Genomic DNA, 24,751 nt, shown 5'->3' on the forward strand with positions numbered 1-24,751 from the left:
ATTTCCCTTAAAATACGCAAGGGTTTAAAAATTAGAGGAAATGTGTTTGGTAAAGTATGTTTGAGAAATGTTACAAAATATATTTCAAAATGCTAGAAAAATAGCTCGAGGTATTTTATAAACCCCAAATGAAGTGTAAGTCATCCATCCCTAATGGCATAATAAGTATTAACGCTATAGTTAAAGATTTATGTTATGGAATACAGCAGTCACATTCTTATTAGTTATTTGTTTAAACAATTATTTAAGATGTGCTAATTGGAAGACATTTCGGGCATTCAGAACTAAACTCGGCTTTCCAGGAGAGCTTTGGTAGTGCCTTGCAAGTGATGACAACCGTATATCCAGCAAGGGACCCAGGAGCTGTCATCCAGTTAGTGGAGCAGTGTCATCCTTCAGAGCAACAAAAGTAACAGTTATAGCTTTATGTCTCTTAACTTGGTAGCCTAAATAGAATTCATGGAAACTCTCAGAACAATGAGGTAAAGGTATGCTTTGCCCTGAGAAACAACAGGCATATATCTACACTCTGATACAGCAAATGGCACAATATCCCCCAAATTCATTTAAATCCCATTACACAAATCCCATGATTAACATAAAAACTATCAAAAGGACACATCATGGGAGTCCATCTACAAAACTCCTGTTTAAAAATAGTATTAAAGGGAAGAAAAAGAGTGGTTAAGAACCTCAGAAAACTGAGTGAATGCAACATGTTTAAGAACTAAGAGCTTTTTGTACATGTTTAACTTGTGGAGAGTAATCTTGAAACATGGCAAAGGAAAAGGCTCTAAACCAAACTAAGCTAGGCTCAACACTTCCTCCACTTCTTAGGAGAGCAAGTCACTCTACAAGCCTTGATTTCCTCTTCTGCAGAAAAATAATAATAGTAAATACATCCCTGGGGTTAAAGTATAAATTTAATGAAACAAAGTATTTAGCATAATACCAGATGTTACCTTAGTTCCGATCCTTTGATGCAGCATCTTGTGGTTCTTGACTATCATCTACTGGGCTGAACAGTCTCAGTACGGGTTGAGATTCCCTAATCTGAAAACATAAAGCCTACAATGCTCCAAAATCTGAGCACTGACATGAGAGAAACTCCACACCTGACCTCACGTGACAGGTCAGTCAAAATCAAGTGCACTGAAGGTATTATACTAAAATTACCTTCAGGCTATGTGTATAAGACATCAAACAAGTGAACTTCATGTTTATTCCTAGGTTCCACCCCCAAGATATCTCATCATGTATTCAAAAACATTTCAAATTTTTAAAAAAATCCACAATCCTAAATGTTTCTGGCTCCAAGCATTATGAATAAGAGATGTTCAACCTGTGCCATGCTGTACAGTCTTAAAGTAATTTAATATTTTGCCATCCTGACTTCCTTTCTTTAAGCCTTGTCAGAAGTATTCTTCAAGATCAGAAATAGATATAAGTCCTGTTTGCATGAGTCAGAATGTGAACTGGAGCACATATTTTAAAATCTCCATGGTGTAGCTCTTTACCTAAAAAATGAGGGGACTGGACTATATCGTATGTTCCTGGATTCAGCTCTAAGCACTACAAGATGCTGGTGAACCTCTCAAAACTTACATGGCAGATTGTAAGAAAATAATAGGAAAAGTTAAGGAAGAGTTGGCCATAAAGCCCTCCTGATCATAAAGAGGAGAGGAGTAACCTTGCCACATGTGCCATCCCTTTGATTCCCTTTCCTGCCTGTTCAGAGTGCAGGAGGAGGAATGGCATGACGAAAGAGCCAGAGGAATCCCAAGTGGGCCAGGGCCAGGTGCAGCTGGTTGTGGAAATATCTAGTCAGGGGAGAGAAGGTAGCACCTTGGCACCAGCCTTCAGGATGAGTGTGAGATGATGGAGCCAGCCAGGGATGTCGCGGGCCCACCTACCATTCTCTGGTCCATTAGAAAGGAAGTAGCTGATGCTGAGAAGGGAAGGTGCTAGGCAATGCTCATATTTTTGCTCAAGGTTTCAGCTGAATTCCTGGCTTCTCAGGGCAACTCCCCAACCCCCATGCTCTGCCATGTTGGCCAGTAACCATGTCCCATTCCCAGGGAGCAATGGGGAAAACAGAAAGGAATGAAGGGAGAGTGGGGAGGCTCCCCTCACAAGTGTCTCCTATTTTTGTTCCACTTACCTAATTCTTTTCCTTTGTACCCTTCAAGAGATCTAAATTTCATCCATGGTCATGGGAGGAAAAAAGGAGAAGTGAGGGGCATGGAACTGTGTCTAGCTGCAAATACTACCTAACTGTAGAGTCATGTGATTATGCTTTTCCGACTTCACACTTGATCTATCTGGAACACTTCTGAGGACCAAAGATAAAAAGGTCACAAATAGCCCAGAGAAATAACACAAAGCACAAACACTCAAAGAACAGAACTGCTCGCCACCCCTCACCCACCACCTGCTGACTAATTTACCAGGATTCTACCCAGCCTGGCAACTGTTTCACAGTCTCCTTCCAATTGGAAAGAAGCTGGAGAGGAAGACAGGCTGTCACCCTGATGTGGACCAGTAGAAATGTTATAAAAGCAAACACTGAAACCCAGTGAGAGGCAAAAAAAAAAAAAGTCCCTCTATTGTTATTGAGAGCAGCACAGAACACGTGATTGATGCTCTGATAACAAAGGAAAAGGTAAAATCATATGCTTTAGTTTATGACTCAGGCTGCATCTATTTTAGCAAGGTATCAATCACAACTAATTAAAACACTGACAAGCCTTAAGAGATAATCAACATCATCTATCATTAGGCAAGCGCAAATCTAAACAACAATGAGATACTATTGCATACCTATTAAAATGGCAAAATCCAAAACATCAATGACATCAAATGCTGGTGAGGATGTGGAGTAACAGGAACTCTCATTCATTGTTGCTGAGAATGCAAAATGGTACAGCCACTTTGGAAGATAGGTAGTTTTTATAAAAGTAAAAATACTCTTACCATATGTTCCAGGAATCACACTTGGAGATATTTACTCGGAGGAGTTGAAAACTTATGCACACACAAAAAATCTGCACAAGAATGTTTAAACCAACTTTATTCAGAGTTGCTGGAACTATAAACGTAGGTGAATGGATAAACAAACTGTGGCACATCTATACAATGGAATATTATTCAGTGTTAAAAAGAAATGAGCTATCAAGCTATAAAGAGATATAGAGGAATCTTAAATGCATATTTGCTTTATGCGTAACTCACAGCAAGTAGCCTGAAAAGACTGCATACTGTATGATTCCAGCTACATGACACTCTGGAAAAGGGAAAACTAGAGAAATAAAAAGATCAGTGGTTGCCAGGGTTTGGGAAGGGAAGAAAAATGAAGAGAAGGAAAAAAAACTAGCCTGTATGATACTACAATGGTGGATAAATGACATTTTGTTTTTTGTCAAAATCCATAACACTGTATGATACAGGGAACTCTACAGTAAACTATGGACTTTAACAATAACAACAGTGACAGAAGTCATAAAATAAGATTCAGTCATCTGGAAAATCCACCATATGGAACATGCTTTTTGCAATGGTGCTACACAAATAAGACAAGTGTATTTATTAAAACAGAATCAACTGAAAAACCACAATTCTTACCTGTACCAACCTTGAAATTATTAGTATAATGCACTGCAAGTACAAAATGTCAAGTTACCAATATGTTATTTTATGAGGAACAAAAATCTGGGAAAAGTCCTATCTTACTAGTGAGCGGGGTTTGTTGTTCCCACTGGTGGCAAGAAGCATCCCAGTGACTGAACATAAAAAACAAAACACAAACAACCAACACTCTAGAAATTTATTACTGGATTACAACCTACACACAAACCCAACTAAGCTCAAGACTAGCAAAGTAGCAGCACAAAATGAGAAGAAAAACACGTTTAATAAATGCAATTTAGAAAACGCTTTTTCTTTAAACTAGTCAAATACTGGGAGACAAACACTGGAACAAAAATCTTGACAAGACACTTACAAACCACCATAACACACAGCGAGCACCCAGACAGCGCCCACTGCAGTTTCTCCTGACGAATGTACATTGTCCACTTTTGTGAGTTTTTCAAAAAGAGTATTTAGGTTCTTAGAGACTAGACACATGAACATTAGTTCCAAAATTTTTAATGTCCCTGTTTACAAAGCTATGAGAAACTAGGATGTACACTGTGTTTGAACCTTCTCCTAAGAATGACATACATCCAAATAATGAAGTGGCCATGACAACAGGGGGAAGAGCAGACAATCCACAGAGGCCTACTTGGGAACACATGGCTTTGCAAGAGGAAGACAGACAAGACAGCTTTTAAGAAAATTTTGTGTTTAAATGAAAAAGTTAATAATAAGAGGGCAAGAGGACAAGGGAAGAGAGTACTTAAAGAAACAAATCTGCATAGATGAAGAACTGAACTGGATTCATATCTAAAACTAACAAGCATAGTGACCTGAGGTAGACTCTGGGAATAACACATGCAAAGACTCAGGTTTCTCCAGGGCAATATTTACTCATTTCAGAGAATGTGAAGTAAAAGTGCATTTTATAGTTTTGAACATATCAAATGAAAGCCCTTTGATAAGAGGGAGACTTTGCTATACTAATTCCCTATTTGTTGTGCCAAGTATATAAAAGCTACACACTACTTGTGATAAAACAATATATCCAGGTTTTATTTTTATTTTCTCAATAAATGAGAAAAGTAAACAAAAAGAATTCTATATTACTTTAACATTTTCCCTGTTTTATTAACAAGGCATCTAAAATTTAGAAATACCAAAGCTAGAGTTCAGAGCCCAAAACCTAATAAAAATTCAAATTATTGTCAATCACATGAACATGTATAAACATATCTATTATTACACAGATTTGATTTTTTAAATACAGTTTCCACATTCAGAAACAACATTAAAAGTAAATGTCCAAGATTATTAAATAAATAACTATGAAAAACCTAGTTTAAAAGCATAAATAAGTAAACTTAACAATAATTACAACAGAGTTTTTAGCTCTTTATGCAAATACTATTAGTGGAAATGAGAGCAAAACATTTTTATCCCTTTAACATGTTCTCCCAACCATAGTTCCTGCTTTTTTCTGTGTGACAGATGCTTAGATTCACATAAATATTATGTGCATCACAAATTAAGTGGTATGTATAAAATACACAGAACAGTTAAAGAACAAAATGAAGACACAAAAAAAGTTAGAATAGTATGATTTTTTTCCTCATACAAGTTAAATAACCTTTTCTTGGAAAAAGCCAGCATATACCCTTAACTGATTCCTAACATATAGGAGATCCTCTAAGGTGATTTATTATTAATAAGATAAAAGGAAAAGTAGAAATTAACTATGATGCAAAAAAAGACTCAAGAACTTATTAGACAATACTGAAGGAGTCAAAGACACCCATACATGAAATACCTGCCTAGTCCTTTATGTTACCTCAAGCGGTGTCAATGACACAGTTACTGTTTTAATGTTTTGTGATTCTCATCTCAGACTCCTCAGTATACACAGAAACTTACTTCCAAGAAAGGAAGCCAAATGAACTCATGCTCTCTAAAGAGTATCTATCATTTCTTGTCCAATAGTTGGGCTGCACAGAGTAAAGTGAAAGAATGATAAATATATTGTCAATTTGGCCTGTATATACACATTTTTCCTTGATATAGCTGTATGGCTGTTCATTTTAGATTCATCAGTGCTTGCCTACTTTCTGAATCGAGACTTCAGCCAATTTTTTGAAATATTTGCAAGTCAAAAATCATATCACAAAAACCACAATCTCAGGAGCTCAAATGAAGCCCTAGCTATACAGCCGGCCTGCAGGGTGATTCCATTCCACAGTGTCTTAGTATTTTGGGAGATAGCAGACAGAGCCTAGATTGTGTCTGGAGAGGCTGTGATACTATTGTCTGCTATCTACTTGGGTGACTAAGAGGATACAACTGCCACTGAAGAGCAATTTGTCTGGTATATTTGATCAACATTAATTCCCTTTAAAATCAAAGGAATTGTGGGAGCAAAATGATTACAGTAAACATGTAACGTGTACCCATTTACCATAATTACACATGTAATTATAGTATAGAAAATGATAAAAGTGAGATTACAATCATCAGATCTTTAATAGGTTTATATTGTTGAAACAAATGGATCAGTTCTAATTGTAAAACTGATTAAAGAGCAAAAAAAGAGGGAGGGGGAACTTTTTTATATTATTTTCTCAAATATAGATTGTTGAGGTAAACTCTTATTTCAGCAGAAAGCAGAAGCTACACAGAGTAATTAGAGAAAGCAACAAGTCAGAACTTCACTGTCTGTTCCCGCTTTGCAAGTCAGAGCTCCCACCCATTGCCCTGTATACAGCAAGCAAGCAAGCAATCCACGTCTGCCCATGAAGGGACCATCTGATTATATATCTGAAAAGCAGAATTATACCCAGTGCAGTCCTAACATCATTGTGCCACAGAACCCTGAACACTCACGTTTCCAGAATTAAAGGAACTAAAATGTATACTTCTGATAATGCATCTGCTTTTACAACATAGAAAAGCAAACCAAAGCAATTCTTTCTCATTCCAGGGAAGGCAAAACACTGTCTTGCAATAAAGGCAGTGTATACTAAAAAATGGACAGAACACGTGCGGGACTCTTTGTGATCTTTTAAGGGGCTTAGATATACAAAGCCTTCACCATCCACTGACAGAGCAAAACGAGAAACAAGGGAAACAAGCACAGATGACTCAATTAAGTCAAGATAAGCTTCTGGGAAGTTTTGAGTCCCAAATACTGCTTAACTGGTAATAAAAGAAACACAATTGCTATGTCATTATCCTTAAAGAATTAAAACAATTAAATACACGCTGAGGTAAGTAACACAAAACCTAGAAAAGGTCTACAAATCAATTAAATTGTGACAGAGAAGTTTTTTTAATTACATAACTATGTTTTAACAATTATCCCAAAAAATTTAGGGGGAAAAATACACTACTGAATGGCAATAGTCCACAAGATAATTTTGGTGGGATTATTTCTTTATTTTGAAAGTTTACAACTAGAGCCGGGTGCAGCAGGGCATACCTCTAGTCCCACATTCTTGGGAGGCTGAGGTGGGAGGCTCAATTGACCCCAGAGATTTGAGACCATTCTGGGCAACACAGGGAAAGCCCATCTCAAAAATAAATAAATAAATAAATAAAATAAAAGTTAATAAATAAAAGGCAACTTCATTTCAGTTTTTCAAGATGAATTAATCCAATTATAATAAAATCATGATGCCTTATGATTTAGAGTCTTATCTGTGTCTCTGAGGAAAAAGGGAAATTTATTGCATCAGATAAATACTGAAGTTTAAAAGAAGACTTAAGTTATCTGAAAAGAACATGAGGCATTTAGAGTTCTTAATGGGAAAAAGTTAAATCTTTTAAGCAAGACACTAAGAGTTTCTCCTGTGTCTACAAGCCATATAATATATGCTTTAAATCAGTAGGTGCTATTCAAAATCAAGAATTTAGTATGTCATCAAATACCAATTTTAAAAAGCCTGATCACTAAAACAGATTGTCTAATGATTCAAATAGAATAAATGTAATTAACTATAAGACCTAACCCCTCAGAATACTCTACTTGTGATTAGATATGTGTCATTTGCCTTTCCTGGCTCTGATCTACCATCTAATTCCTGCTGGTCTGAATGAGCAGACAGATTTCTAACCTGATCTTACTTTGTGTACCAGTTCTTCATCTAGACAAGGAAGAATTTCAAACTTTTCAAGTAAACATCATTCATTACATATGATGGTGTTGTTAAACAAGCTGTGTGGAAAACTACAAACATTTTGTTTTGCATTAGCCATGCAGACTGGGTTTGTTTAAAATGTCAAAGTATTTTCTTAAATACTAAAATTGAATTCAACAAAAATCAAATTGTGTTGGAGCTGAGAAAAATATTAGCTGTAACTGGTTCAACATGTTGAAAGAAAAGCAAAAACAAACTCAGAAGTCTAGAATGAAGAAGCACTCCTTATAAGAGATATTAGCAAAAAATGCTATGGACCAGAGAAACCACCTGGCAAAACGATTAAAACCCAGAGCACAGGTTATTTCTCGATAGTGCTCAAAAAAATAATCAAACAGCTAATAAAGGAAACAATGGGGAAGGAAGGAGTGAAAATTATAACTGTTACACTCTAACAGTTAAGTAGGAACTGAAATCTAAAGATTGAAACTAGCAAATTCCTTATTTCCTCCAAAACTTACTATCATTTTTCTTATAACAATGAATTTGCAAACCCAGTTTTGTTGTTAAAAGCCAATATATATAGCTCCCTCATAGTCATAGAGCAATAAATTGAAAAACAAACAAAAAGAGAGACAAATGCAAGTAAGGAACATCCTTCTAAATCTTTTGTAAATAAGTTTCTAAAACAGTACACTGCTACTTTCTTTGGCCTCCCTGATATACTGGTTTGGGTGCAGAATATCAATGCATGAGTACGTGGAATACCAGCACAAGGCCAGGCAAGGGAGACAATCAGATTCTCTATTCAAGTTTTTCTTAGTTCAAAACCACATTTAGTACTTTGTGGTTTTAGTTTTCTTTTTTGCCTCTAAGTGAGAACTTCTCAAATGAAAAATTCCAAACCTGTCTTGAAAAACTGCAGGAATTTCTTCACATTTTATAAATAAATACACTGAAAATGAAAGAGCTGACAAAAACTCAAGCAGATCCAAATTCAACCATCCATTTCTCATACTTCTCCAAATCTGCAGCAGAGACAGACTTAGCAATTTTCTTAAGAGCCAACTCAAAGTCTCCTTTGGTAACAGGCATCTGAAGTTCCTCCTTAGAAAGTGCACGGATCTCCTCTGGACTTAAGCCATTGATACGCCGCCTCATGGCCATTAAAGAAGCATCCCTAAAAACATACCAAAATCGGTCAGCAGTAATTTTTGTGTTTTGGACACTTCAAATTGTTACAAAGTTGTGGGAAAACATTTAAAAGATTATTTTATATGTTTTTATGATGCTACTTAGAACTTTCTGCTTCAGAGACATCCTGAGGTTTCAGAAGAGATTAAAAGAGCATACAAAAGTCTTAAAGCATAAAATGTATAGTTAATGAATCACAGAAGTCTAGGCTGAGCTCAGATAATATTGAATTCTACACTTCAAAAATAGCCAAGAAGTTTAGGAAACTGGAGCCAAATTTTGAAATACTGAATTGCACACTTGGAAATGAACATATGGACAATATTAATTTAAGCCATATATATACTAGTTTGTCTATAGCCTAGTTAGAAGGGGTAAAATGAGAAACCCCTCTTTCTGGAATATGAATATATAACAATATGAATATATACATTGAGTGGATACAATTTTCTACAAGGGAGTATTTGTGGGCAACTAACAGTATCAACTCTGGCATCTCCTAATCTTATTTGCAGTTCTATTTGACCAATTACAAAGAAATACAAAGTTTGGAAGAAACAGATAATTCACAGTCACCTAAGAGGAAGGCCAAGCCAATCAAAACTTCAAACATTACTACACTGACAATAAAAAACTATTGTGAGCTTACTGTATGTCACTAAACTTAGATGCACACAGGAAAAACACTAGCAGAAAAAAAAAAAAAACACAGATGTTCAGACTTAAGCTACTTTGAAGTCAGTGTAAGTACAGTTAAATAAGAGCTGAAATAAAAAATTGAGTGATGTGAATTGTCTAAAAATTATTTTGCTGCTAAACTGAAAGAAAAATTTTAAAAATGGGTTAATATTTGTTCTATAGCTTAAATTGATCAACTTTTTTGTTCACCACATGTGGCCTAATAATATCAACCATAACTAAATGATATTACATTATACTAATTGGGCTAGGCTCCAACATAGAGCTAAATTGACTGTGGATCGTTGAAGTCATTATTATCAAGTTGATTATACAATTAAAAAAAAAATCAAAGGACCAAAACCATAAGTGACCACATTGTTATGTAATCATTAACCTAACAATAACCAATAAAGCTATACAGAATTTTTTTCCCACAAATAAGAAAAATCTTCAAAGAAATGGGTAATTGCTTTTAAGTTAATGGCTAACTACACTGACTTTAAGACAAGTTCTCCCGAAAAATCTGTAACTAATGTCTAGGATAACAGATCATTAAAAAAAAAAAAATACCTGCAAACATTAGTTATATCAGCACCAGAATAGCCCTCAATCTTCTCTGCTATATCTTCCAGTTGAATATCAGGATCTAACTCAACTTCACGAAGATTGATCTTCAGAAGCTCAGCTCTTCCTTTGGCTGGAAAAACATTTTTAGTTGTTAGAGATGTTTTAATTTACAAATCATTTTCCCAACAAGTTAAATATTAGTTTAGAAAAAGAAAAAACAAAAGCAAAGCAGAGTCAAGAACTGTGAGCCCACCAGTGTCACCAATTCACTGTATAACTCAGGCAATCAGTCACCTGTGCACATTTGCTGCAATAACTAAAAACTGAAACATAACTCCATTTTCTTTATCAACTGTGAGGATACCTGTTATGAGAACAAAGGATCTGAGATCTTCTATGACAACATAAACATCAATGTATTTCAGCACTAGCAATGCTTCCAATAAAATATATTTGGTCTACATCTACAAAACTAGACTGTATGCAGTATAAATCCTATAAATTATTCTGTTCACCTTTTAGTATGATACAGGAAAAAAATTCCAGAACTTTCATCAGTAGTTTTATTAAAAAAAAAAAAAAAAAAAAACACTAGAAATAAGCAATTTTCATGAAAAGCTCACTATTACATTTTTTTACATGATGAGACAGCCCAGAGACATTTGATATTCCTGTGCAACTTAAATGTGTATTGAGTCAACTCAAACAAAAACTTTTTTTCAGTGCCGAAGGTCGAAAACAGGAACCTGTGCTTGCCGAGCAGATGATAACTCCCCAACACCTAGATGACTTTTTAAATAACCAATCATGTTTGCTATATCACTATGGCTTTTAGTGGCACATTTGCTTAATACAGTATTATTCATAATGAACTTATATGGCTCTATGTTATTTCCTAAGATAATAAATAAAATTTAATTTTCTTGAACTTTTATTTTGAAAAGATTCTAAACTACTACCTTTCATCAGGATTTGCCATTGTTAACATTAACTGCCCACCTCTCCCCAACCCTTTTGAACTAAGAACTAACTATAGTATGATTATACTTCACCTTAAATTCTTTAGCATGTATCTCCAAAGAACAAAGGTATACATATAATTATCACCCTCATTAGGAAATTTAACACTGGTATATTACTAACATCCAAAACACAATTCAAAGTAAAATATTACCATTTGCCCCAGGCTTTTGTAATATTCACAAACTATCATATATTGTGTTACCATGTCTCATTAGTCCTCTTTCATGTAAACAGTTCCCCCATGTTTATTTTTTGTTTATTTTGTCTTTCATGACATTGACAATTCTTCAACTGATCTTACGGAATCAAAGCATTCCAATAAAGATCCTGAAAGGTCTGTTTGTGGAACCAAACAGGCAAATGCTAAAATGTTTATGGAACTGGAAAGAACCAACAACTGTCAGAAGAGAAATAGCAAGATAGGAAGAATTGCTCTATCAATTTATAAGATGTACTGCAAAGCAACAGGATTCAAATCAGTGTAACATTCTTTATAAAAAAAAATTTCAGTTTTAGATGGACACAGTATCTTTATTTTTATGTGGTGCTGAGGCTCAAACCCAGTGCCTCATGCATGCTAGGTGAGCACTCTACCACTAAGCCACAACCTCAGCCCCGTATAACATTCTTCAGAGATAGACAAAATAATCAATGATATAGAATTGGAAGACTAGAAGCAGATCAGAGCTCATACTGTGGACAGAGGTTGTTCAGGCAGCAGTGGTTAGGAGTGGCTTTTCAATTAACAACACTACAACAACTATCTATAGGAAAAAATGAAGATTGTATTATACCTCATACTGTACACAAAAATTAGTGCTGATACATTACTTCTAAATATACAACAGGAAATGATCAGAATTTTAGAAGATAATTCTAGAAAAATATCTTAATATTCTTAATGTTTTCAAGATACACATTCAAAAACAGAATAGAAAGGAAAAGACTAATAAACTGGCCACATTTAAATTACTTCTATTCCTCAAAAGACAGTATTAAATATAGTGAAGACAGACAGCCTAGAGTGTATTTATGACATATATAAGTAACAAGGGACTTATATCCAGAGTGTTTTAAAAAACTTCTACAAATCAATAAGAGTCACACTACCCAATAGAAATATAGGTAGAAGATCTGAATAGATATCTCACAAAATCCAAGCAGACATATTATATAAAGAGAGAGATGGCCAAATTGTTAAATAATTAAGGTAATGCAACTTAAAACACAATGAGATAACACTGCTCTCCAACTGACTGGTAAAATTTAAAAGCATGGCAATTTATCAGGTGTTGTAAAAATATGAAAAAACAGGAACTCTCCTATACTCCTGGTAAGAGTGTAAAGTGGAACCACCACATTGGAAAACATATTGGATTTATCCACTAAAGCTGCAGTTGGCAATATGACCTAGCAATTTACTACTAAGCCATAACCCTCCATCCTGGCCTGAAGAAACTCAGGCGTTTCTATACATGTAAAAGAAAGTTCATATTAGATCGTTCATAATAATCTATAATGGAAAACAATCACAGCATTGAGCAAATAACATAATGAAGAAATTGTGGTATAATCACAACATGGATATTAAGGGCTGAATTCTGTCTCCCTCAAATTCATAAGTTGAAGTTCTAACCTTAGTTCTTCAGAACATCACTGTATTTGACAAAGGGGCCATTAAAGGGCTATGAAGGTTATATGGGCCCATGACTGGTGTCTTCATGAGAAGAGATTAGGACACAGACACACTTGATAGAAGACGACAGGAAAACATCTGAGGAAAGTGGCAATCTGACAGGTGAGGAGAGAGGCCTCAGAATGGAACCAGCTCTACTGACACCTTGATCTTGAACTTCTCAGGCTCCAAAAGTATGTACCAACTGCTACAAAGGTGCTGTGTTCCTGATGCCCACATAAGAACTCATAATTTTAAACAAAAAAGTGTCACTATTCAGTGTTCCACATGTAGCAAGTGAACAGTGGTGAACGAATATTATTTAATTTCTTAGTTCCAATATTCAAATACCATTGCATTTGGAAATTACTCTGTTTGAGCCTAAGAACCTAATCACCAAGTTTAATATAATGTATTCTTACACGTAAATGAAGTTCCAGAAAGCTGATTTCAAAAGAACTTTGGAACATAAACCCACACCTGAGAGATGACCTGGTAATTCTGAAGCATGGTAGGAAGCATCCTCCTTTACTCTAGAATTGTGACTTTGGGGCAATTAACTTTTAATAGCAGCTGTATCAGTGATTTGTTAGAAGATTCTAAGATTTATCAGCTCTGTAAAACTGAATGATATTTAATAACCTTGTAATAAGATTTAACAAGGGATTAATGTGTTAAAAATAGTGTAAAGAACTGCCAGTTGTGGCAGAATACAACTGACCCTAGGATTGCTGTATGTGTACACATGGATGTATAACCAATGTGATCCTGCAATCTGTACATGTGGAAAAATGAGAATTCATACCCTATTTGAATCAAATGTATGATATGTCAAGATCACTGTATTGTCTTGAGCAACTAATAAAAAAAAAGTTTTCTCTTTTTTCACTTGAAAAAAAAAAAAGAATTGCCAATGCTATGTAACAAGGTCAATGCACATTCTAAATTCTAACAAACAAGATTAGAAGCACCACACACAATTCCTTATATCCACAGTTCCTCTTGAGCACAACAGGCAGTTCGGTGAAGGGGAGAGAGTGTGTTCTAGGGCCAGACTGGCTCACACGCCTGTTCTGCTGCCTCAGGTAGGAAACTTAACCTGAGTACCTCAGCTTCCTTATCTGTACAATAAAGATCAGAACAGAATCTGCCTCATCAAACTTTCATGAGGGTTAGATGAGTTAATACATTTTTTGTAAAGCCTGGACCACAGTCAGCACTCAATAAATGCTCACTCCCCTACCCCTGCTGTCACCACCAGTCAATCAACAACCAGGACTACAAGGAGACTGCAAAAACCCAGAACCCCTTCTGTGGAAACCAACACTAATGAAACACACAAGGAAGAGAAGGGAAGTCCAAAAGGAAGACAATCCAAGGTGATAAGGGCTGCTGGAGTAGGTATGTCTTAATGTTGGTTTTGAAAATTAGTACCAAGTAGAAGGGAAGAGAGAACAGCCCAGGAAATAGGAGCACCATAAACGACGACACAGAAGAAGAAAGATGTATGCTCCAGAATGGAAAAAAAGGTAAGTGGAAAATGAACAATGGAATACTGAGATACCTGAAGAAACACAGGACACATAGGGGTGAACCTGCAGTAAAAATAAGTAAATAAATAAAATTACTCTTGCCCTGATATGACAGGAAGCTAGAATTACTCAGAATCTAAATACTATAATACCTTAGTAGTTTAGGGGGTTAATCTAAAAGCAAAATGTAATTAAATAAATATGCATAAAACGTACGGTAGAAAGTGACAAGAGACTTAAGGTAAGGACATTAGAGTTCCACCCAAGCCCCTCATTCTGCCTTCTGTCGAGGATGACAGAATGTATTTACCAAGATGGCTGCAAAGGATATCAGGCTGGCTTCACTTCTACAACGTAGCCTTACCACTTAGTCCCCACCCAAAGGTTACCTGGTTTCCTCCCCTTGAATCCTGCCGGGCTTCTTCCCACAATATTTCAGAGGTGATGCTGCATAGCCTCTAAGGCTAGGTCATAAATGCAATGTAGCTTCCAACTTATCTCAAAGAACAGCCCCCTTTGGAGTCCTGAACCATCAGGGATGGAATCCGACTACCCGCTGATCACAGGGAAGGGCCTAGGCAATATGGGGGTTAAGTGCTCCAGAAAGACAGCCCCATGAGGCCCCAGAACAGGTGAATGAAGCCACAGCCAAGGCATCCCAGGTCTCAGCTGTGATGCAAGGCAGCATGGGACTCAGCCAGCCCTGCTGTGCCCCACTCCACATGAGCACAACACAGTATTGTCTTGAATCACTAAGTGTTGGATTGGTTCATTAAAGAGCAAGAGAAACTGATACACTGATACTTTCCTTACCACCTCAGTGTCATTCTCCACTCTAAAAATACTGTGCAGAGCTCCCACATTCCACGCGCTATTGCCTTCATGACAGCGAGGCTCAGTCCGTGCCTGCCTTCGAAGGCCAGTGTTGGTTCTCTAACAGGGACTACACAACATTCATATTTCCACAGTACCTAGAACAAATGTCTTGCAGATAGCGATGAGCCAAATAAACACCTGTTGATGGATTAACACAGATGAAAGAAAAATTTAGAAGGGGCAGAGTTCTAATGATGATAATTGCTTGGGAGCCTTTAGGAGAAAGCGTGTTCCACAGTCATCAGGCAGACAAGCTTCAGACCTACAATGAGCCAAGTGATTAGCTATAATGGGTATCGCTGTTTCATAGGGGAGGAAAGCCCTTGTCAGCCAAATTTATTTTTTTCTATATTTCCAAGGGAAACCAAGTTCCCACATTTATACCATAAAGTATGTCTTTCCTCCCAAACTTAAGCTTGCCTCAGAAATTCAGAAAAGTACTGTCATCAACTATTTTTCTAATTACATTTTTTCTCTTTACTGTATCAAGCTAAAGTTCAAAGTACAAAAGCTTGAAAGATATAATAGTTCAAGTAATAAAACTTTTATCCCCCCACGGGTTATTAGTATTTTATTAATGATCACTATATAATGGCAGTAAAATTAAAACTCATTTCATATACACCAGATACCATGCATACATTTTGTTTAGAAAATAAGGAAGATGCACAAAGGGAAAAGAGGAGAAAGAGAAGAAACATAAAATCAGAAATGAGAACAAACCACTCAAATTTCAAAATTCATGTGACTAATGTAATAGAGAAGCACATTAAGCAGTTACTTCTAGGAGATACAGTATCCTGGGACATCTTGGTTTCTAAATCTAATCATTTTTGTTACTGCTTTAAATAAGCATATTATTCTATGAGCTAAATCAGTAAATTAAGAACTATTTCAAGAAATAGAAAAGTTTTCTTTTTAAGTAATAAGGATATTAGGGGCTGGGGATATAGCTCAGTTGGTAGAGTGCTTGCATGCACAAGGCCCTGGGTTCAATCCCCAGCACCGAAAAAAAAAAAAAAAAAAAAGATGTGTAAAAACATCATAAGACAAAATATGGGAGCTAAAAATCTACTAACTATGTTATACGGCCTTGATGTCTGTCAACAAATGTTATAAAAATTAAGTTTCAAAATTCATAAGTGAGCCAGGCACAGAGGAGCATGCCTAAAATCCCAGCAGCTCATGAGGCTGATGCAGAAGGATCACAAGTTCAAAGCCAGCCTCAGCTTCAGCAATTTAGTAAGGCCCTAAGCAACTTAATAAGACCCTGTCTCAAAAAAAAAAAAAAAAGGTGGAGAAGAGGGGAGGGAGGCGATATGGCTCAGTATGCGGCCCTGGGTTCAATCCCTGGTATACAAAAAAAAAATCTTATGTGAGGCGTCTGTTTTCAGTCATGAATACCTGTACTAGACTTGCCCTCCTATGATAAACAATTACAAAATGAGGAGAAATACAAGAGGCAACGTTTTCATGTATTAGCCAACAGATGGCAGAGAATTTTAAGATAAGATTTTTTGCAGCTCTGTCTGTAATCTGAGTATCTACCAGAATACCAGAACACCCTTTAAATGAAAACAATATAACCCAGACCCCCTATAACATAGAGCACACAATAAAAATTACTGGACACATTAAGGAGCTAAGAAATGGGATGAGGATAAAGCTCATTTGGCAGAGTGCTTGCCTTACATGCATGGGCCCTAGGTTCAATCCCTAGCACCACCACCAAAAAGAAGGAAGCTAAAAAATATAGCCCATAATCAAAAAAATTAAAAAACAGACAAGAGAAACAGATAATCTAAAAGCTACTTAGCTGACAAAAAGTATAAAGCAGTTAATATTAGGTTAATTATCTATGTCTAAATAACCAATTTACTGTCCTTACAGTTTCTATGAATCAAGAATTTGGATACAGCTTAGCTAGGTTTTAGCTTGGGGTCTGTTAATGGCTTATTTTATGTCAGCATGGCTGGACCATGGTACCCAAATATTCTGCCAAACTTTATTCTGGATATTTTGGTGAAGATGTTTTAGACAAGATTAACATTTAAATTAGTGGGCTCTGAGTAAGGGAGACTATCTATCCTCCATAATGTTAGTAGCCTCAACCAATCAGCTGAATGTCCCTACAGAATAAAACACTGACTTTCCCTTAGGAAGCAGGGATTCAGTCAAGAGCTGGCCTTCAGGCTTGAACCACAACATAAATTTTTCCTGATCTGCCAGCCCACTTTGCAGATTTTAGACTTATCAGCCTCTGTAATTGTGGGAACCAATTCCCTAAAACTAATCACCCCACCCCCCAATACACACCACTGTCCCATTGGTTTTGTTTCTCTATAGAATCTTTACAAAGGGTGCCTCATGAGTTTGTGGTCAATTTACAAGTCAAGACTACAGTCACCTAAAGGTAGCTCACCCACATCACTGGCAAGATGCTGCCAGCTGTTGATGGAAGACTTCACTTCCCATGGGAGCTTCTCCACAGGCTGCTTAAAAATGTCCTCATGGCACAGCAGCTAGATCCCCCAATAATTCAAGAGAGGGAGAGCCATGCAGAAACTATTCTTTTTAGATCTAGCTTCAGAAGCCACTTGGAAATACTTCCGCCTTATTCTATTCCTTTGAAATAGATCATTAAGTCCAATCCATATTCAAAGAGAGGGGAATTAAGCCCCACTTTTTGAAGGGAATATGTCAAAGAATTAAAGGAAAACAAAAATAAATGAGCCAATGCTGACGAATCCCAGCAAAGTAATGGAACTAAAAATTAACTTAATAGACTAAATTTGCAAAATAGAATATCTACAATAAAATATTCCCTAGGCGGAATAAAAACAGATTGGAAATGGCAGAAAAATGGGTCAGCAAATACAAAGACAGATGAATAGAAATTATTCAATTTGAAGAATAAAAAGAAAAAAGATTAGAAAAAATTTTAACACAGCTCTAGTGACCTGTGCAAGAATATCAAAATGTCCAACATGTACATGCAGGATGATAAAAAGAAAACTCCAGACACATATCAGAGTCAACCTGCTGAAACATGAAGATAAACAAACTATCTTAAAAACAACCAGAGAAGATAACATCTAAAGAAAATACCAACCCATTTTCTATAAACATACACTATCACATGCCATCATTTCTTGAATAATAATTTCAAGGGAAATGAAAACAAATGCCCAAAGACCGGACAATGAATGCTCATAGCAGCTTTATTCCCAACAGCCCCGAACTAGAAACAATCCAAAGTATCCATTCATAAATGTCATGGTTTGGATATGAGGTGTCCCTCAAAAGCTCCTGGGGTAACGCAGGAATGTTCGAGGTGAAAATGTCTGCACTACGACAGCAGTAACCTAATCAGTTCATCCTGATTTGAATGAACTAACTAGATGATAACTATAGGCAGGTGGGGTATGGCTAGAGGAGATGGGTCACTGGGAGTGTGCTCTAGAAGGGTTCATCTTCACTGAGCCACTTCTCTCTTTCTGCTTCCTGGCTGCCATGCCTGGACTAGCACTCTCCACCATATCCTTCTGCCATGATGTTCTGCTTCACCTTGGACCCTGAGCAATGAACCCAGCTGACCACAGCCTAAACCTCTAAAACCATGAGCCAAGAGAAACTTTTCCTCCTTAATCTTGTCAGGTATTTTGAACACACACACACACCCCCAAAAAAAAAAAATGTGGTCTATCAATATAAAAACACTACTTACCAAGAAAAAAATAACAAACAATACAATACGGATGAAACTCAAAATAATGAGCCACAAAATTATACAAACTAGTGGGTGCCTGGGGTGGAAGGTATTGGGGAAAGAGGGAAGGATGGAGGGCAAAGGGGCAACAAAATCTTTTCAGGGTGAAAGGTATGTTCCACAACTTCATTGTGGTATGGTGCCATGACAGTACACAACTATTAAACTCAATGACTTTTAAATAGATGAAGTTTGTTCCTGTTTGTGGAACAGGAAGCTCCGGATGCTGTTCCCAACCAACAATGAGAAGAAGACCAAGACTTAACAACAATAAATGGTTCAGAGGCTTATATGAGAACTCCAAAAGCCAACCAAGAAGTCACAGCATCTCAGGTAAGCTCAAAGCCTATGACTAAGGGAGTGAGAAAGTCACTGAAATGGGTGAGAAAGGCTGCTTCATTTCAACTGACTCAGCTCTTCACTGAGCCAACACAGCTCCCTGTAGTTAGGAAGAAAATCCCAACTTGCAGTTTCCAGAGTTGGAAGGGAAAGAAAAGGGTAGAGCACACACCCAACATTTCAGCTTTCCAGGGTGCTGCCCAAAGGACTTGGTTTTTGCTTCATCAGACTTGAAGTATAGAGAAGAAATAAACACACCTTGGATGCCTGAGAACAGTTTAAACCAAAGTCGGCACAGCTTCATGACTGGGAGTCATGAAGGAGAAAGTATTCAGCTTATGGCTACTCCCTTGGGAGAGAAAGAGCAGAGTGAGATGTACATTCCGGCTGTTGAAGGGGCTTTCCAGAGACTGGTTTCTATCTCACTTGGTTTGGGGCACTGATGGAACTGGCAGACCTTAGAGGCCGGTGGGGCCATGAAAAACAGGTGTCTTGTTGCAACATTAGAGAGCCTTCAATACCACATACAGACACCAGAGGGAGCAAGAGAACAAAACTACCTGAAAAATCAGTAAACCTCTCCCATTGGGAAATTACACAAAAAAATCCAGAGAGGAAGCATCCCCACAAAAGGGTTTGAGAGGGCTCCAGAATCCAAGGTAGGCTGACTGGTGAATCTCTTCCCCTGTTAAGTTACTCCACAAATACTAGAAGAGATGGCTATTCTCTCAAATGCGCAAATCATGACAAAAAATAAAAAGGCATATGAAGAAACAGAGAAAGTGGCACAATCAAAGGAAAACAGTATCAACTCTTAGGTAATTCATAGATCTTTTTTTTTTTTTTTTAAAGAATTCAAAATAATAATCTTAAAAGAAACTTGGTGTTAAACAAAAATATGGATGAACAACTAAATGAATCAGGAAAATGATGCAAGAACTAAATAAGAATTCAACAAAGAAAAACTTTAAAAAGAACCAAACATAAATTCTAGAACTGAAGAATATAATAACTGAATTGAAAAATTCACTAGAGGGAATCAACAGCAGATTTGATCAAGAAGAATCAGTGAACTCAAAACTGGTGGCTGGAAATTAACTGAGTCAAGAGAAAAAAATTTGAAAAGAATGAAGAAAAGTAAAAAAGCCTAAGGAACTTATGGGACAATATGATAGACCAATATGAATATTATGAGAATTCCAGAAGGATAGAAAGTGAGAAAGGGGCAGAGTGCTTATTTGAAGAAACAATGGCCCTACACTTACCAAATATGGAAAAAAAAATATGCCAAATTCAAGAAGCTCAAAAGGATTTCAAGGAGAATGAACCAGAAGTTCACATTCAAATATATTGTATCAACCATCAAAAGTCAAAGGAAAAGCCTTGAAAGTGGTTTTTTCACCTATAAAATAGTCCCCATATGATTTCAGCAGATTTTGCAACAGAAACATAACAGGGTAGAAAGGCATGGCATATATTCAAAATATTGGAGGAGGACTTCCAACCAAAAAGATGGTACTAGGCAAAACTGCTCTTCCAAGAGAAATAGACTCTCCCAGATAACAAAAGCTAAGGAGTTCATCACTAGTATGCCTGACTTCCAGAAATACACTACAGGGAGTCCTTCAAGTTGACACAAAAATATGGTAGGCAGCAACAACAACAAACAAAAAAGGTGGGTAGGGAAGAAAACAAAGCTCTCTGGTAGAGATAAATATAGAGACAGGCAGAGTCCTGTAATACTATAATGGTGGCATATGAACCACTTTTATTTTAGGTATAGAATTTAAAAGATAAAAGCATAAAATAAATATATAAAACTATGCAAGCCAGACTTGGTGGCACACGTCTATAATCCCAGTGATTTGGGAGGCTGAAGCAGAAAGTTCCCAAGTTTGAGGCCAGTCTCAGCAACTTATCAAGACCCTCAGCAACTTAGAGAGACACTGTCTCAAATTAAAAAATAAAAGGACCAAGGATAATAATAGCTCAGTGGTAAAGCATCCCAAGTTCAATCCCCAATACCAAAAACAAACAAAAAAACCCAAAACTGTGCATATTGTAATTGTTAAAACAACTACTAAAAAAATTAGATAGAGCTAAAAATCCAAAAATGATGGATAGCAAGAATGACAGACTAGAGATATGTTACCAATATTAAGAATGAAAACTGAGCCATTACCACAGATCCTATAAATTAAAAAAGGAAAGTGAAGTGTGTGGATTTGTATTATGCCAGCTCCAGAAAAGCTGGCATTCATTTCCCACAATTCTCCTCACTGCATATTTCCGAGTTAGCTGTAGTCCATGCAAGTCAAGGGCAGAAACGAATCAACTCTCACAGTTGATACACATTGTCACATAGGTATTGGTTTCCCCTTGTTAGTGGGGCAGCTCTTTTAGCTGCTGCTGTATTTCTTCCTTCAGCTTTTTTGACTCAACAAGCTAGGAATACATTTACCCAGCTTCTTTTATAGGAAACTCTGTCAAAGTTGGAAATCTTAGAAAAAAAAGAGCCCAGTATGGGTTCTGATCTATCCTCCTGGGCTCCTATTCATCCCCACAGATTACAGTTTGTCATTACTTCAACCACTTCATATTCATCTTCTGTTCCTGAGTGCCTCCACCTACTGACACTAAGTTGCAGACAGGAAATCAACAGCTTCACCTAAACTGTTTAGCCAGCATCCACATATATATTAGTTAAAATCCAAATAAATTTGGCAACTTAGAGGAAATTTATCAGTTCTTTGAAAGACACAAGTTACCAAAACCTACTCAAGAAGAAATAGTTAACTTGAAGATAGCCCTATATTTATTTATCCATTAAATATATTCAGAAAAAGACCCATACATAGTAAAATAATTTTCAAAAAAAAGTGCTGAAATAATTTAATGGAAAAAGAAAAGTCCTTTCAACAAGTGGTGCTAGAATAATTGTATAGACTATGAAAAAATAAACCCAACTCCACCATCTAACCATCCCTGGAGCTCATATACACACAATTAAATCAAGAGGGTTCACATATTTAAATATAGTTTCTTAAAGGAAATCCAGGAAACTCTGCAGCTTTAGGGTAAGCAAAAATTTCTTAAGACATGAAAAGCACTATCCATAGAAGAAAAATTTGACAACAGGACTTCATCAAAATTAAATTTTTTCGGCTCATCAAAATATACCATAAAAAATACAGCATAAAGATAAGTGAAAAGCAAACTACAAAACAGAAAATATCCACAAGACTGTTGAAGAACCTTACATAAAGCATTAATAAAACAACAAATAACTCAATTAAAAACGGGAAAGCTGGGCATGATGCCTAATTCCTATAATCCCAGCTCCCTGGGAAGCCAAGGTAGGATGATCACGAATTTGAGGCCAGCCTGCTGAGCAACTTAGTAAGACCCTGTTTTTAAAAAAAAAAAAAAAAAAAAAAAAAAAAAACACCTGGAGGGAAATACCACATAAAAAATATAGCAATATAACAATTAGAAATACAAACTGAAGCCATAAAGAGAGAGCATTTCAGACTGATAAGAATGAATAAGATTAAAATTTACTCATAATACTAAATGTTGGCAAGGACATGAAAGTATTGGAATTCTCATTCACCGACAGTTGAGAGTATATAATGGTATAATCACTCTGGAAAACAAGTGGGGTATTTCTTACAAAAAGACCTTAAAAGAGCGTACTATAGGGATACTGCTACATCGATGTTCATAGCAGCACAATTCACAATAGCTAGACTGTGGAACCAACCTAGATGCCCTTCAATAGATGAATGGATAAAAAAAAAATGTGGCATTTATACACAATGGAGTATTACTCAGCACTAAAAAATGACAAAATCATGGCATTTGCAAGGAAATGGATGGCACTAGAGCAGATTATGCTAAGTGAAGGTAGCCAATCCCTAAAAAACAAATGCCAAATGTCTTCTTTGATATAAGGAGAGCAACTAAGAACAGAGTAGGGAGGAAGAGCATGAGAAGAAGATTAACATTAAACAGGGACGAGAGGTGGGAGGGAAAGGGAGAGAGAAGGGAAATTGCATGGAAATGGAAGGAGACCCTCATCGTTATACAAAATTACATATAAGAGGAAGTGAGGGGAAAGGGAAAAAAAAAAGGGGGGGTGAGAAATGAATTACAGTAGATGGGGTAGAGAGAGAAGATGGGCGGGGAGGGGGGTAGGAGGGATAGTAGAGGATAGGAAAGGCAGCAGAATACAACATACACTAGTATGGCAGTATGTAAAAACGTGGATGTGTAACCATGTGATTCTGCAATCTGTATACAGGGTAAAAATGGGAGTTCATAACCCACTTGAATCAAATGTATGAAATATGATATGTCAAGAGCTTTGTAATGTTTTGAACAACTAATAAAAAAACAAAGTTAAGCATATACCTACTATATGACCCATATTCTAATTTATAATATATTAATATATTCTAATTATATTAAATTAAAAATATTCATCCATAAAAAGATTTGTACAAAAGGTTTATAGCTTGGTTCACAATAGCCAGAAACTAACAGTGATTGAAATGCCTATCAAAAGAAGAATAAATATGGTATCATCATTTCAAGAATAAGCTTCTGAAAACTTATATAAATGATCTCAAAAAATTTTCATTGAATGAAAGTAGCCAGAAGCAAGACTACATGTTGTTACAAGTCCATTTACATAAAGTTTAACAAAGGCAAAACTAATCTGTGGTGATAAAAATCAGGTAAAGTGAATGTTGTATAGTTTGGATCTGAAATGTCAAAGGTTCATGTGTTGAAGTCTTGGTCCCCAGATGGTGACACTATAAGGAAGTGGCAGAATCTGCATAAGGTAGGACCTAGTCAGAAGAAGTACATAAAGAGGTATGTACCCTGGAAGGGCATATCCTGTCCCCAGCCCCTTCCATCTTTCCTTCCCAGCCACCATGAGCTGAATAGCTTCATACCACATCATGCTCCCTGCCATAATGTTGTGCTTTACCTCAGGCCTAAAAGCATGGAGACAGATAACCATGAACTGAAACTTCTGAATGTGAAATAAATCTTTCCTCCTTTAGGTTGCTTATGTAAGGTACTTTGTCACAGTTATGAAAAACTAACACAAATGTCTAATGGAGGTTTAAATTAACTTGTAGGGGCACACAGAAACTTTCAAGGGTAATATAAATGTCCTATATCTTCAATGGGGCATTGATTAAAGTGGGAGATACATTTATCAAAACTTACTGAATTATTCACTTAAGACATGTACATTTTACTACATGCAAATTTTATCCCAAAATAGAAAGAAAAAAATCACTTATGAAAATTTGAACAT

The 24,751-nt window shown here is 36.4% G+C and overlaps 1 protein-coding gene across 3 annotated transcripts in view; it reads right to left on the minus strand.

Moving 5' to 3' along the window:
• Positions 1-3,053: 3,053 nt before the first annotated feature.
• Positions 3,054-24,751, minus strand: part of Katnal1 (katanin catalytic subunit A1 like 1) — an 82,584-nt gene continuing 60,886 nt past the window's right edge. For all 3 annotated transcript variants that reach the window (XM_046454083.2, XM_046454082.2, XM_046454084.2), the window contains exons 10-11: positions 10,209-10,335; positions 3,054-8,943 (exon numbers count right to left, since the gene is read on the minus strand). In XM_046454083.2, coding sequence (XP_046310039.1) covers positions 8,745-8,943; positions 10,209-10,335 — 326 coding nt within the window. In that variant the 3' untranslated portion in view covers positions 3,054-8,744. The remainder of the gene's footprint in view (positions 8,944-10,208; positions 10,336-24,751) is intronic.

The sequence above is a fragment of the Marmota monax genome, unplaced genomic scaffold, assembly GCF_021218885.2.
Source record: "Marmota monax isolate L192 unplaced genomic scaffold, Marmota_monax_Labrador192_F-V1.1 WCK01_AAM20220418_F8-fsc00011, whole genome shotgun sequence".
NCBI lineage: Eukaryota > Metazoa > Chordata > Mammalia > Rodentia > Sciuridae > Marmota > Marmota monax.